This window comes from Acinonyx jubatus, chromosome B1 (genome assembly GCF_027475565.1).
Source record: "Acinonyx jubatus isolate Ajub_Pintada_27869175 chromosome B1, VMU_Ajub_asm_v1.0, whole genome shotgun sequence".
NCBI lineage: Eukaryota > Metazoa > Chordata > Mammalia > Carnivora > Felidae > Acinonyx > Acinonyx jubatus.
Window position 1 is genome coordinate 40,173,276 of NC_069382.1, and position 12,786 is coordinate 40,186,061.

General features: G+C 44.5%; 1 protein-coding gene across 1 annotated transcript; it reads right to left on the reverse strand.

Annotated features, from left to right (window-relative positions):
* Positions 1 to 280: 280 nt before the first annotated feature.
* On the reverse strand, positions 281 to 11,845 carry GINS4 (GINS complex subunit 4). Its single transcript, XM_015076042.3, has 8 exons — positions 11,661 to 11,845; positions 10,884 to 10,998; positions 6,852 to 6,938; positions 5,909 to 6,022; positions 4,373 to 4,470; positions 4,118 to 4,206; positions 1,358 to 1,448; positions 281 to 1,275 (listed from the first exon to the last, which is right to left on the reverse strand). The coding sequence occupies exons 2-8, from the start codon at positions 10,977 to 10,979 to the stop codon at positions 1,179 to 1,181; spliced, it is 672 nt and encodes a 223-aa protein (XP_014931528.2). The 5' UTR covers positions 10,980 to 10,998; positions 11,661 to 11,845; the 3' UTR covers positions 281 to 1,178.
* Between the last annotated feature and the right edge of the window lie 941 nt (positions 11,846 to 12,786).

Sequence of the window (12,786 nt, forward strand, 5' to 3'; positions counted from 1 at the left end):
TCTGGCTCCTTCTTGGTGTTCAGGTCTCAGCCTAATTCAGTGAGATTCACTGAATTCGGTGAGAACCTCTTAACCCCAATCTAGTTTACTCTCTAGGGAGTCACCCTGTTCCAATCCTCTGCAAAGCACTCATCCCATGTGAACAGTGACAGTGACTGTCTTATTCTGGGTTGGAGCCTCAGTGCCTTGAACTGTGCTGGCACACTGTATGCTCAATACATATTTGTTTTATAAATGGCTGAAGAGGGTAAAGTCACTGTGGAAAAAACAAAGCACTGCATGAAATAGAAAATGTTTTTATTAATGAATAAAACCTTCCTTGCTTCCACTTTGTGATTTCTCTTGGAAATGATAACCATATTACATCGATTACTCTAAAAGCCTACATCATATAAATGAAAATCTGCTGCCTTCTCGTCAGCAAGAAAGGACTGGAATGCAGGTTCCTTCTTCTCATGTTTCAAGGAAAAGACGATTCATTCACTGTCTTTACATCCTCCCTTCAGGTATCCCTGTGATACTCACCCTTCATATTAGTTTAATTTCATCCACTTCCCTTGAGAAAGTAGAGCTAAAAACAGAAACGCTGCTGAGGTCACAAGATAGGATAGTTAATGTTGCTGTTAACATTCCTGGCCAAGAATGGCCAGATGGCCTGGAGGGTGGCTTGGCCAAGCTGCCTGAGATTCAGGGAAGGGCTGCAGCTTAGCAGCAGGGAGAACATCCTTCATTAGGCTACAAAATGAGAACTGCCCCGAGGCTCCTTCTGCCACAAAACAGAAACTTAATAATGGTTTATTGGTTTAGTTGTGATTCTCAGTTAGCCAGGACAGAAACTATTATAAGTCCAATATGAGAGGTTTCAGAAGGTTACTTCACACAATCTAGTGAGATACCCTAGAAGGTATTTTATCTTCTGTTGGAACAGGCGCATAAAGGGAGAATCTCCAGGTCCCTGCCCAGCACGTGGAATCAGCAGAGCGATGGCTCCATCTACTGACTGTGGCTAAAACAGCAGTCAGGTTGTGTGGCCAGGTAGGTCCTTGAGCTCCTTCTCAATGCCCAAGGGATCCACAGCACTGCGGAGATCTGCTGTCCTGAGAGACAAAGTGGGAAGAAATTTCTAAATATTTCCTTTAAGGTTCCAGCCCATCATTCTTGTTTATTTATTTTTGATTTTAAATCAACTGAACAGCTCCAGATGCCACCAGAGGTGCAATGGTTTTATAACGGATCAAGTGCTGTGAGCCTTCCTCCAAGTCAATCACATAGTCCCTGAAAAAGAAGGAAAAAAATGTATCCACAGAGCTGAGCTGGTGCCCCAATGGAGTAAGATTTCCCATGGTCAAGGACTCACCTCTGCTCATCTGTTTCTGGTTCTACCAGTATGTTTTCCTGTCGTTCTTTTACTCTCAGAAACACGTATGAATCTAGATCTGGTTTGGGAACTGCCAGAGAAATGATAATGCAGTCAGAAAATGTTCAGCAGCTCACAAGATCAATATGGGAAAGTTGCCGGGATTAACTGTCCCGAGCACTAAGGGACCCCTGATGTGAAAGCATTTTGGGGGAGGGGTAACTTTGAGGAGACATCTGGCTCTTTATGGAAACAGCACGCTTCCCATCCATGGTTTCACACAACAACAGCTCGTGCAATAGATGACAATATGTAAAATGTGCTGGGAATCCCGCCACACACCATGGAAGACACAAGCAAGCGTAACACGTGGTCTCTTTGGAAAGGGCTACCAGCAGCATCTGATAAAGCCTCACAGTGGTGGCACATTCACTCAGGGAAGTGGGGAGAAAGGAGTCAATGCAGACTTAATGAGGGAAAGTGAGCCTGGGAGGTAATACCAAGGGCCAAGGTAGAAATATACATGACATTCTGGGAGGACAGAGTGTATAAATCTAGTGAGCAATATTTTTATACAAGGGAGTGGGAGGAGGGAGAATGAAAAAGACTGGGTGATGGGATAGTCTTGAATGTCAGACTACGGAATACAGGCTTTCACCGTAAGTGGTCCTTCACTGGCTGATTACAGGGTAAGAGGCTGTTGCCTCTTCCACCATCAGCCAACACTTCATGTAAGGAGGTGCCCTGTGCTGGGTCGCTCGACAGCTCTTCACTTCCCAGAGCTCCATGTGTGCCCAGAGGACTCCCATCAGCTGCAGGTTCTGAGAACCTACTGGATAACTCTCAGTTCTAAGAGGCTAGCTCAGCATTCATGTTGCCCTTGATTCCCTCACCCACAGGTGGGGGTTCAGGATAATTGGCTCAAAGGTGTAAGGGGGTTCCCCGGGCCGCTCCACAGTTTGGGGCCTGCCAAAGAGACTCCAACTTCACAGGGTCAGTTGCCCCCACTGAGCAGCTACTCATTCTAGGGAACCCAGCTTAGATTTCAAAATGCCTTCCCCCACTCTGCCAGTGGGGTCTACGGTACTCCAGAGGTCTGAGGGGGACTCAGGGCACCTGGGCTAACTAAGCACGACTGATTTCACTGGGGCAGGCAGATCCCCCTGCAAGCTTCCAATTCCAGGGGGCCTGGCTCTAGTCCTTGGAAGGGATCTGGGGCAAGTGGCATGTGAGTGTTTTAGAATGTGTCCGCCAGCAGTGAGTAGAATTCAGTTCAAGTCAGTTTCAGGAATTCAGAAGCATGCTCATGGCTGTTTGAATCAACTAGATGCGATAGCACTGGGCAATGATTAGGGATACGGTCCTTGCTTCATTCCTATTCTTCCAAGGTGCAGACAAAAGTGGCTGAACTGGACACGGACTGGAGCTTTTGTTTTCCTCAGGCAGGTCCACCAACTGACCACTTCAGAGTTCCACAAATCTGCTATGGGTCTGCCTTGCTCCTGGTGTCATAGGCTGCACTGTGTCCCCTCAACACTCATTTGTTGAAGCCCTAAGCCCAGTCCTTCAGAATGGGAATGTATTTGGAAACAGCCTTTAAAGAGGTAATTAAGCTGAAATGAGACCATTAGGGTAGGCCTAGTCCAGGCTGACTGGTGTCCTTATAAGAAGAGGAGGAGACATGAGGGGTTTGTGTGCACAGAGCGGCAGCCATGGGGGAGGCCCCAGAGGAAACCAAGCCTGCTAGCACCCCAATCGCAGGCTTCTGGCCTAGAGAAAATAAATGTTTTTTAAGCCCTCCAGTCTTCGTACTTCATTATAGCAGCCTGAGCTGACTGAGACGCCCGGGCAACCATCCTCCTGCCACAGGGGTCGCAGAGTGGCCCCCAGCACAGGATGTGTGGGAGATGAATTCCCAGGGCTCAGTTGTACTTGAACTTGTGGCCTCAGCACATTACATGCAGGTTGTGAACAAGGTGGATCCCAGAGAACGGTTTCATTTGGCCTGGCAATTTTGCTGGATGAGGTTCTGCTGGGATATGTCAAGCTGCCAACAGCTGAGGGCCATGGACTTTAACCTACACGTCAGGGGTCCCCAACTGGCTGATCCAGGGTTGAGCGTGACTACTATAACTCCCTTCCCTTGGCTCAGCAGGATGTTTGGGGGACTGTGTGAGATGAGCACAAAGGTAGCTTTGGCTGGGTTTCCCTTCTCCCGGCTGCCTTCCCTTTCTCCTCTTGCTCTCAGCTCTGCTCCCCTTTCCATGAGACACCCCACACAACAAAAAATACTGGGAGCCCTTCCTCTGGGTGGCTGGGAAGTGAGTGGCAATCACTGAAGGTCTGTTTAGCCTATTTAACTCCTCCTTGGTAGCTAGGCAGTCCCTGCATGGGTTGGAATCTGTGGAAAAGTGCGAGCCCCTTGAATGTAGAGACCTTTGCCTCCTCAGTCTCAGAAGAGTGTAGCATGTTGTGGATGCCCAGCAGATACCGATTGAAGGAATGAATGACTGAACATTAGCAAGTCTACATTTTTAATGGCAGTCATAAGAATTTCAGCCTAAGCTGAAGACCACAAAAGTCATGCTGAAATGGCTACCCTTACATCTGCTTTTAATGATTTGTTTTTAACGCACAACACTTCCTCTCTTCCCTTTTCTGCTTATCTACAATACTTACTTTTCCAGGCTTGAGAGTAAACATGAAGATCTTATTCCAAGGCACCTGAAGCTATGTCTGAAAAGAGAGCGTTCTGCTCACCTGACCTCAAGAGGTCCACCATCTGTAAGTTAGGAGGCATATGCTTTAAGGCAACATTCTTGAGGTACGTCTCTGTGTTAGCCATGTACCTGAAAGACAGGAATCCAAATTGCTGTGACCACATGACTGGCAGGAGCTGCCGGGTTGGTGGACGCACACCAGTGGCCCAGCCATCGGATCCATGGAGACAACCACCAAAACTCATGCTCACAAGCCAGGGAAAGAAAGCAGTCCCCCTGTGTCCTGCTTACTCACTGTTTGGCAAAGACCAGCTCCTCTGGAGAAAGGCTAGATAGCTCCCCTTCGTGGGCTGTTTTCTCCTTTTCGAGGATATGAGGGAAAAACTTCTCTATCTGAGGATAAATAAAAATCGTGAAAATGTGTCAGGATTCAAGAGTCAAATATACTAGTTTTCTGAAGTGGGTTGAGGTTAATCTAGAATTGACTTCAAAAAATGGCAAGTCTTGGGGCGCCTGGGTGGCTCAGTCGGTTAAGCATCTGGACTTCAGCTCAGGTCATGATCCTGTGGTTCGTGAGTTTGAGCCCCATGTTGGGCTCTCACGCCGTCAGCACAGAGCCCACTTCAGATCCTCTGTCCCCCTCTCTTTCTGCCCCTCCCCTGCTCACTCTCTCAAAAAATCAAATAAACATTTAAAAAAAAAAAAAAAGCAAGTCTTCATGGTCATGACCCTTTCTAGACTTTCAAGATTTCAAGAAGGCAGGTTTCAAAGAATCCCGAGCAAAGATAAGTGCTCTAAAAAGGAAGACCATTTAAAAAGGATGAGAGGAGGGGTGCCTGCGTGGCTCAGTCGGTTAAGCATACGACTTTGGCTCAGGTCATGATCTCGCGGTCCGTGAGTTCGAGCCCCGCATCGGGCTCTGTGCTGATAGCTCAGAGCCTGGAGCCTGCTTCGGATTCTGTGTCTCCCTCTCTCTCTGCCCCTCCCCTGTTCATACTCTGTCTCTCTCTGTCTCAAAAATAATAAATAAACATTAAAAAAATAAATAAAAATAAATTAAAAGGATGAGAGGCTTTCATGAAAGAAAATATGAAAATACAGCTGTAAATGATATTTATGAGGGAGACAGGGGATATCACTTAACATTTCTAGGTAACTGTAAAGGTTGTTTTCTATGAGATAGAACATAAAAAAGCTGGAAAGATGAATACAGAATGCACAAAAAGACAGAATAGTGACTCTTAATTATAAGAATATAACTAGCAAGGATGAAGTCCACAATGAGGCAAGCTTGGAAAAAATGTGGAAGGAAATGCAAGTAGGGAAATGACAATGGGAAGGACCTGGAGCCGAGACAAATGAGCGCTTATCTGTTAAAAGGAGTTTAAGTTTTGCAATTTCATTGCAAAGTTAGACGTTAGACGACCTCAGAACTATAGCTGAACATCAAGTTATCAGGGTCAATTTGACACTGGCGACAAGATGGGTACAAAATAATTTCTGAAACTGGTTTTCCTTTGGTCATTATTCCCTGGCCAACTGATGCAAACGACTCTGCAGGACTGCCATGTTGTAATTCAACGGGGCACCATCCACACAGCTGATAAACAGACTATAAATGTGTCCTCAGAAGTGTGCAACACATGTTCCATTCATGCTTCTCCAGAATAATCTTTTGTCCTCTTTACTCTTTAGCTACCCTGATATTGGTCTTTGCAGCACCTTCAGGCCCTGGATTCTCCCAGGCCCCAGCCCAACTTCTCCCCCAAGACACTCAATCTATATTACAAACTGCACTGCCTTAACACCCACAGGCATCCCCATGTCAAACCTTCATGAGCCGACATCGCAAGTAGCTGCTAAGGACATAGCGGATCCTCTCCATCTCCATTCGATGGATACTGACCTTCAGGTCCCCTTTCTTGGCTCTCCTGAGATTTTCTTCCTGTTAAAAGAGAAAATGAAGTGTATAAAAAACATGATATTCAGACTAAGGACCTTCTTTGTTTAATCTGCACAATTCCACAGGGACTATCATCCCTGGCAGTGTTGAGGACTCAAAGAGTACATTTAGGTCAAAGGAGAACCAAAAAACTCCTGAGAGTTCTCATTTGCATACACAAATAATATAGATGTGACTACAGCCTCATTATAAAAAGTTCAAACAATTCTCATTTACTTTTAGAAAACAACCATCTGAATCAAATCTGAATATGGTCAGTCAGAAGGGCCTAGAAGAATTCTGGTCTAATTGTAAAGGAGAGAGTATAGCAGAAAAAATGTCCAAGAGCAGTGTTAAATCACCAGTTGAGAAATGATAAAATACCAATGTTCTAAAGGTACTCTGAGGCTGATAAGGACTTAAGCTCAGCTCATGAAAGCCAAGGGCCACAAACTCAAGTGTCTGTGGGGGTCAGGCAGGCAAGGTATCTGAGAAAGGTGGGCAGTTAGGGACTGTGGGGAGCAGATAGCACATGAAAAGGGGGGGGGGGTTGCCCTTACCCAGCTCTGGTCAGCTGTTCTCATATAGAAATGTGGGTCTGGTATTGACAGGGTTTTAGACTTTTCAGGGAGAGCTGATGTCTAGATATTCAAAGGAACACTCATGCTTTATAAATGTAGGTAACCAACTCAATATTAAAAACAAAACAAAACAAAACAAGGCTGGGCCAAACAAAAAAGACTACAAACAAAACAGGCTACAACCTCTCACTATGCTGACAAACCCTTTTAAAGTTCTCTTCCTTTGTAACCCTGACATAAGCAATTCTTACCATGTGGTCTAGCTGTTCCATGACACATTCTACAATTTCAGACTTGCTTTCCAGCAGCTCAGGGGCAAACTTTTCATTCATCCAGGCCTAAAAAACAATGCCCCCCCCCCCCCCATATATATCAGTATCATTCACAATGGAGCAAAATAACCCTGTGAGTCTGTACATATCCCATGAAAACCACAGCTATTTCCGACAAAGAAAACTGTTTGCCTGGGAGTTGGAAATACTGGAAATGCTTTCAAAACAAGCTACGTTTATGATAGCTTTTCTATTTTTTTAGTAGGTAGGCTGTGTTTACAATCTTATAGTTAACCGACATTACAAAAAAAGAAAAATCACTTCATTCCAAAAATGTTGTCAGTATACCTACTACTGAGAGTAACACCACCTGGTGTTCAAACTGTACCTTTCACCAAATAACAACACATTTCTACTTCTTCACCTGCTACTTCCCACCAGGGGGCACCAGCACCATTCTATTGTAAGAGATGAAGTAACACACAAATCCACACATCTCCTCATTCTTGAAGCTTAGAGCCAATTTACAAATACTTTTTCATTCATCACTATACCATCTGAGAGGAAATGGATACAGTTATCCTTATTAATGAGAAAACACAGATTATTTACTAACTGCCTAAAAGTATAGAGTATCACAATATAAAAGGATATTCATCTATTAAATAGTTTTGGAACAAGAGGTTAAATCCTTAATTTATGTATGACTCAGGCCCAGATGCTTGGTACATTTCAGAAATTACCAAGGCTTAGAGAACTGAAATATCCACAAGTGACTGAGGAAAACTAATCTTCTCTTTCAATTACAGGAAATTTAGTTTCAGCATAGCTCAGAATTACATGCCAATGAGGCTCACTTTATTCCTTTTGATGTCCTTGAGTCTCTGCATCTCCAATTATCACCATGAAGACACATTATTAAATACTAGGTACTGGTACTATCATAAAAATGTTTCTCACATGCTCAAGCACCTGCAACCAGACAGTCTGTATTTTCTTTTTTTAATTTTTTTTAACGTTTATTTATTTTTGAGACAGAGAGAGACAGAGCATGAACGGGGGAGGGTCAGAGCGAGGGAGACACAGAATCTGAAACAGGCTCCAGGCTCTGAGCTGTCAGCACAGAGCCTGACGCGGGGCTCGAACTCACGGACTGCAAGATCATGACCTGAGCTGAAGTCAGACGCTTAACCGACTGAGCCACCCAGGCTCCCCGACAGTCTGTATTTTCAGGTAGCATTATACGTGAGGAAAGCCCAAATTGTCATACAGGACTAATAAAGCAGGAGTTTTTCTTTTTAACTGATTTTATTAAATACTGAATAGGTACAGTAATATTTAGTACATACAACATGAATGGAAATATAAATACCTGTGTGCACAGAACTTCATTAACACGTATTATCATTACTTTAAAAGTCTCTGTGTCTCCCTCCCTCTTCAAAGGTATTCGTTAGCCTGACCTTAGAATTTAATTTTCTCCACAGTGTCACTACATTTGTTTGTATCTCTACATAACAATTCCCAATGATTTCAAAGAAAATGAAAGCACTTTCTGGGTATACACTGGGGTGAAATGGGGTAGATATGAGGGAGATTTCTCATTGACATTATGAAATTATTTTGATAAAAATGTATAAAACATTAGGAGAAAATCTATAGAAGTGTAAAACCTTAAAAAAAAGTTTTTAATATATTTAGTGAGAAACTTACATTTAAATCCATGGGCTTTTTTTTAACAATCAGGTTCTATGTTTGAAATAGCTGTATCTGGTTCCTGATCAAAAATTTTAATGACAAGCTGTTCATCATTATGGACTAAATTGTGTCCCCAATCCATATGTTCAAGTCCTAACTCCTAGCACCTCTGAATGTGCCTGTATTTGGAAATAAGGTCTTTACAGAGGTAATCAAGTTAAAATGAGGTCATTAGGTGAGCCCTAATCCAGTGACCTATGTCCTTACAAGAGGAGGAACTCTGAACACAGACACACATGGCAGATCATGTGAAAACACAGGGAGAAGATGGCCATCTACAGGCCCAGGAGAGAAGCCGCAGAAGAAACCTACAGTGCCATCACCTTGATTTCAGACTTCTGGCCTCCAGAGATGAGAAAATACAGGTCTGTTATTTAATCCACCCAATCTGTGGCGCTTCATTATACAGCTTTAGCAAACTAATACAATCATTAAAATGAGAAAATCTGCACTGTGGGCAATAACTTTTAAATCATTTTTTTAACAGGTATTCATGAGTATCCTATACATGCTTCTGGAGCTGTGTTTATCAACGGCCCGTCAGGCTGCTCCTCAGGCCATGCTGTGCAGCCTCCGAGTCTGTGTCCGGCTCCGGCATCTGTCCAGGTGGTGGACCCATGCCATGGCATACTCGGGGCACTGCAACGGAGCTTCAGGCCCGAGACGTGAGGCATGCTCACCTTCCACCAACCGGGGCTGTGTTGTCAGACCCCACTATCCTCAGGCTTCCTTCCAAGGAGTCCCTCGTACCCAAAAGAGGCAACCAGCCTGGGTTGCCTCTGGCTGTCCCAGAGGGTAGATGGTCAACATGATGAGGCACGGCAGTGCACTAGTGTGTGCCACAAGCTCGGCCTTGAACAATAGTTTTGCAAATGGTGGAGCTTAACATAAATCGTTTCTTCAAAAACTTACTTTTTATTGTTCTACATTATTCTCTTGAGAGTGACCCATGTTGTCGCAGGAGCTACCTTTCACTCATTTTATTGCTGGGTTTTTTCCTGCTGTGTGTGTGTGTGTGTGTGTGTGTGTGTGTGTGTGTGTACACACACATATCTCATGATTTTTATTCATTCTATTGTTGATGGATATTTGGGCTATTTTTGGTTTTTAACTTTTGCAAGCAATACTATTAACATTTTGTGCATGTCTCCTGGAAGTTTTCTCTAGGGTTGTCCCTGGGAGTAGAATGATTAGGACACAAGATATGTATGCTTTCAACCTGACAATACAAGAACAAATTATTTTCCAAAGTGCACCAATTCACCACAGGTGAATATACAGGTGTATATACAGGTGTGCAAATGGCCCTACGTCCTTGCTTTATATTATTCACCTTTTTCATTTCTGCCTATCTGACGGGTATGAAATGGTATCTCCTTGGGATTTAAATCTTCATGTTCCTGATCACTAAAAAGATTGAACATCTTTTTCAAGGTATTACTGGCCATCCGGGTTTCCACTTCTGGGAGATGCCTGTTCGGACTTCATTTTTTCTATTGAGTAGTTTGTAAAGTTTGTTTAGATACTGTGGATACTAATATTGTGAACAATTCTCTCCCAGTTTTGCAGCATGTCTTTTTACTGTCATCAAGATGTAAAAAAAAAAAAAAGTTTTTAATTTTAATGCAGTTGAATGTATCTGTTTTTTCCTTTATGCTTTGTGCTTTTGGACTTTTGTTTAATGAATCCTTTCCTAACAAACAGGGGCTCTTAAACTAGGTGGGCAGATTTCAGGGTGTCTGTGAATCTCCTGAAATTATATGTAAAATTTCTGCATGTGTGTGTATGCATATATTATTCTGGACAAAAGAGCCAGTTTTCACCAGATTTTCAAAAAGTTCTGTGATATAAAAACAAATTAAGAATTACTCCTTAATTATCATCACAGATTATCATATAAGGATACAGTTTTAAAATTATCCTTCTTTTGTCACTCATAACATGCATGGTAGGACAGAATGAATACTAAAGTAACAAACATGAGGCAGTTCTGGAAAAGGGCTGTTAAAGGGAGAAGAGAAGAATAAGGCAACGAGTGTAGTAGATGAAGAGCACACATTTTGGAGTCAAAGAGACTTGATTCACATTGGACAGTAACACCTACATTATTGGATTATTGTAAGAATTATTACTACTCACAGCTAACATTGAGTGCTTATCTTGTGTCAAACAATATACTAAGTGTTTTATATATGTCATTTCATTTAACCCTCACAGCAACTCTGTGAAATAACCACCTTTATTAATGCATACCTGCTCCAGGCTTTCAATGAGCTCTGCAGGAGTCAGGACCACCTCTTCACTACCCCCATCAGAGTCCTGTGCTGTGGGGTCCAGTTCCTCTGTCATCTTCTCTGAAACCAGGAACCTAATGGGAATAAAAGAACCAATACCCTGCAATGTGTTTTCCATATATTTGCAATAATATGCAACTGTATATCTACAACTGGTGTTATAGAGGCTCCTTGGCAGTGGCTAGTCAATTCATAGGCTTTGAATTTTTCCAACTCTTTGCCTCTTCTTTTGAACCTTAAGTCAGGTATTAGTTCCCCAAAGAGGTCACCCCTTAAAAAGTGTTTCCAGGTACATCTCGAATCAAGCATCTATCACCAGGCAGTAACTGTTTGTCTTCCTGGTAGAAGTCCTTTCCTTGCGGGCTGTGTTCACTTCAGTTCAAATATAAATCACGCATCTGCTTTGTCCCCGGCACTTCTAAGTACTGGGACATCATTACCTGTGTACTCCTGCGCTTGGCGCCGTGCTTAACTCACAGCAGACACTTAAACCTGTTGGAAGAACTAATGAATGCTTAATTTCCTAGAGCCACAAGGCCCAGGAACATCAGACCAGTGATCCCAAAGGCTAAGAAGGTGGGTGGCGGGGACGAGAGGATGCCCTCGGAGCATCCGGGAAAGTGAGCATATTCCTCTCGTCTCTCGGTGCCACAGGAGCACAGTTATCCCCTCCTCCAACACACACACACACACACACACACACACAGATGTCCCACTCGCCCACTTGGATGCTCACCTGGGCACCGGGGAGGCAGAGAGGCACTCCGAGGTAGCAGGCGGTACTGGAAACTCTTGGGGAGCTGCCCCAGATTCCCAAGGAGCAACTGGCGGCGGAACGACAATCTCAAGGCCTTTCCCGGATGTAGCCGACCCTTCTCAACTCCCGCGCTCTTCTCCCAAACTTACCGCCCCCGCACGACGTCACCACGCTCGGGCGTCGCTGACCAATCACGGCCGGGGGCGGGGACTCGGCTCTTCGCGTCTAGCTCGCCCTGTGGCCTCAGGAAAGGAGGTGAGCCCCGCCCACCTCGCTCGGCCGCCTTCCTGGGCGTTCGCGTCTGACACCGCCCAGGGAAGGTCTGGAGGGGGCGCCTCGTGACTGCGGGAGTGCGTCGGTGGCAGCCTTCGGGTCCCTGGGATGCAATGCCCCGAGAGCGCGCCCTGGCCAGCAGGGAGGCCATCAACAGAAATGGGCTTTGTTAAAATCAGGCCACTTCCGTCTCTTGGGTCATCTTCTCTGCCCACCGCTCTGGTTCCTTCATTCTTGCCAGGGCTTCACTGTGGCCACTACGTCCAGGTCTAAAAACCTTGAGGCTAGTGGTTCTTAAAGGGTGGTACCAGACCACAAGCAGCAACATTGCCGGGAAACCCGTGAGAAATGCAGATTCTCAGGCCTGACCTAGACCTACTGAGTCAGAAATTCTGGGGGTGTTTCAACAGGCTCTCCAAGCAAAACTAACGCAGGTGAGGTTGGAGAACGCTGCTTTAGGCTATGCTTCTATCCTAGCTGCTTCACTCTCCAGGTTTTGACATTTACTGTACTGCTATGCCTTCTACATTTTTTAAAATGGTTATTTATTTATTTTGAGAGAGAGAGAGAGAGCACTCAGGGAGGGGCAGAGAAAGAATCCCAAGCAGGCTCCACGCTGTCAGTGCAGAGCCCGACATGGGGTTCAATCCCACCAAGGGTGAGATCATGACTTGACCCGAAATCAACAGTCTGTTCCTTAACCTGCTGAGACACCCAGGCACCCCATCTACCTTTAATGTAGGACAAAAGCATATGTATGTATATATATTTTTTCTTTGCGTGATGTCAGGTTTTCTCTGAATTGCTGATTCTGTCCCTCTGCTCTGTTTTC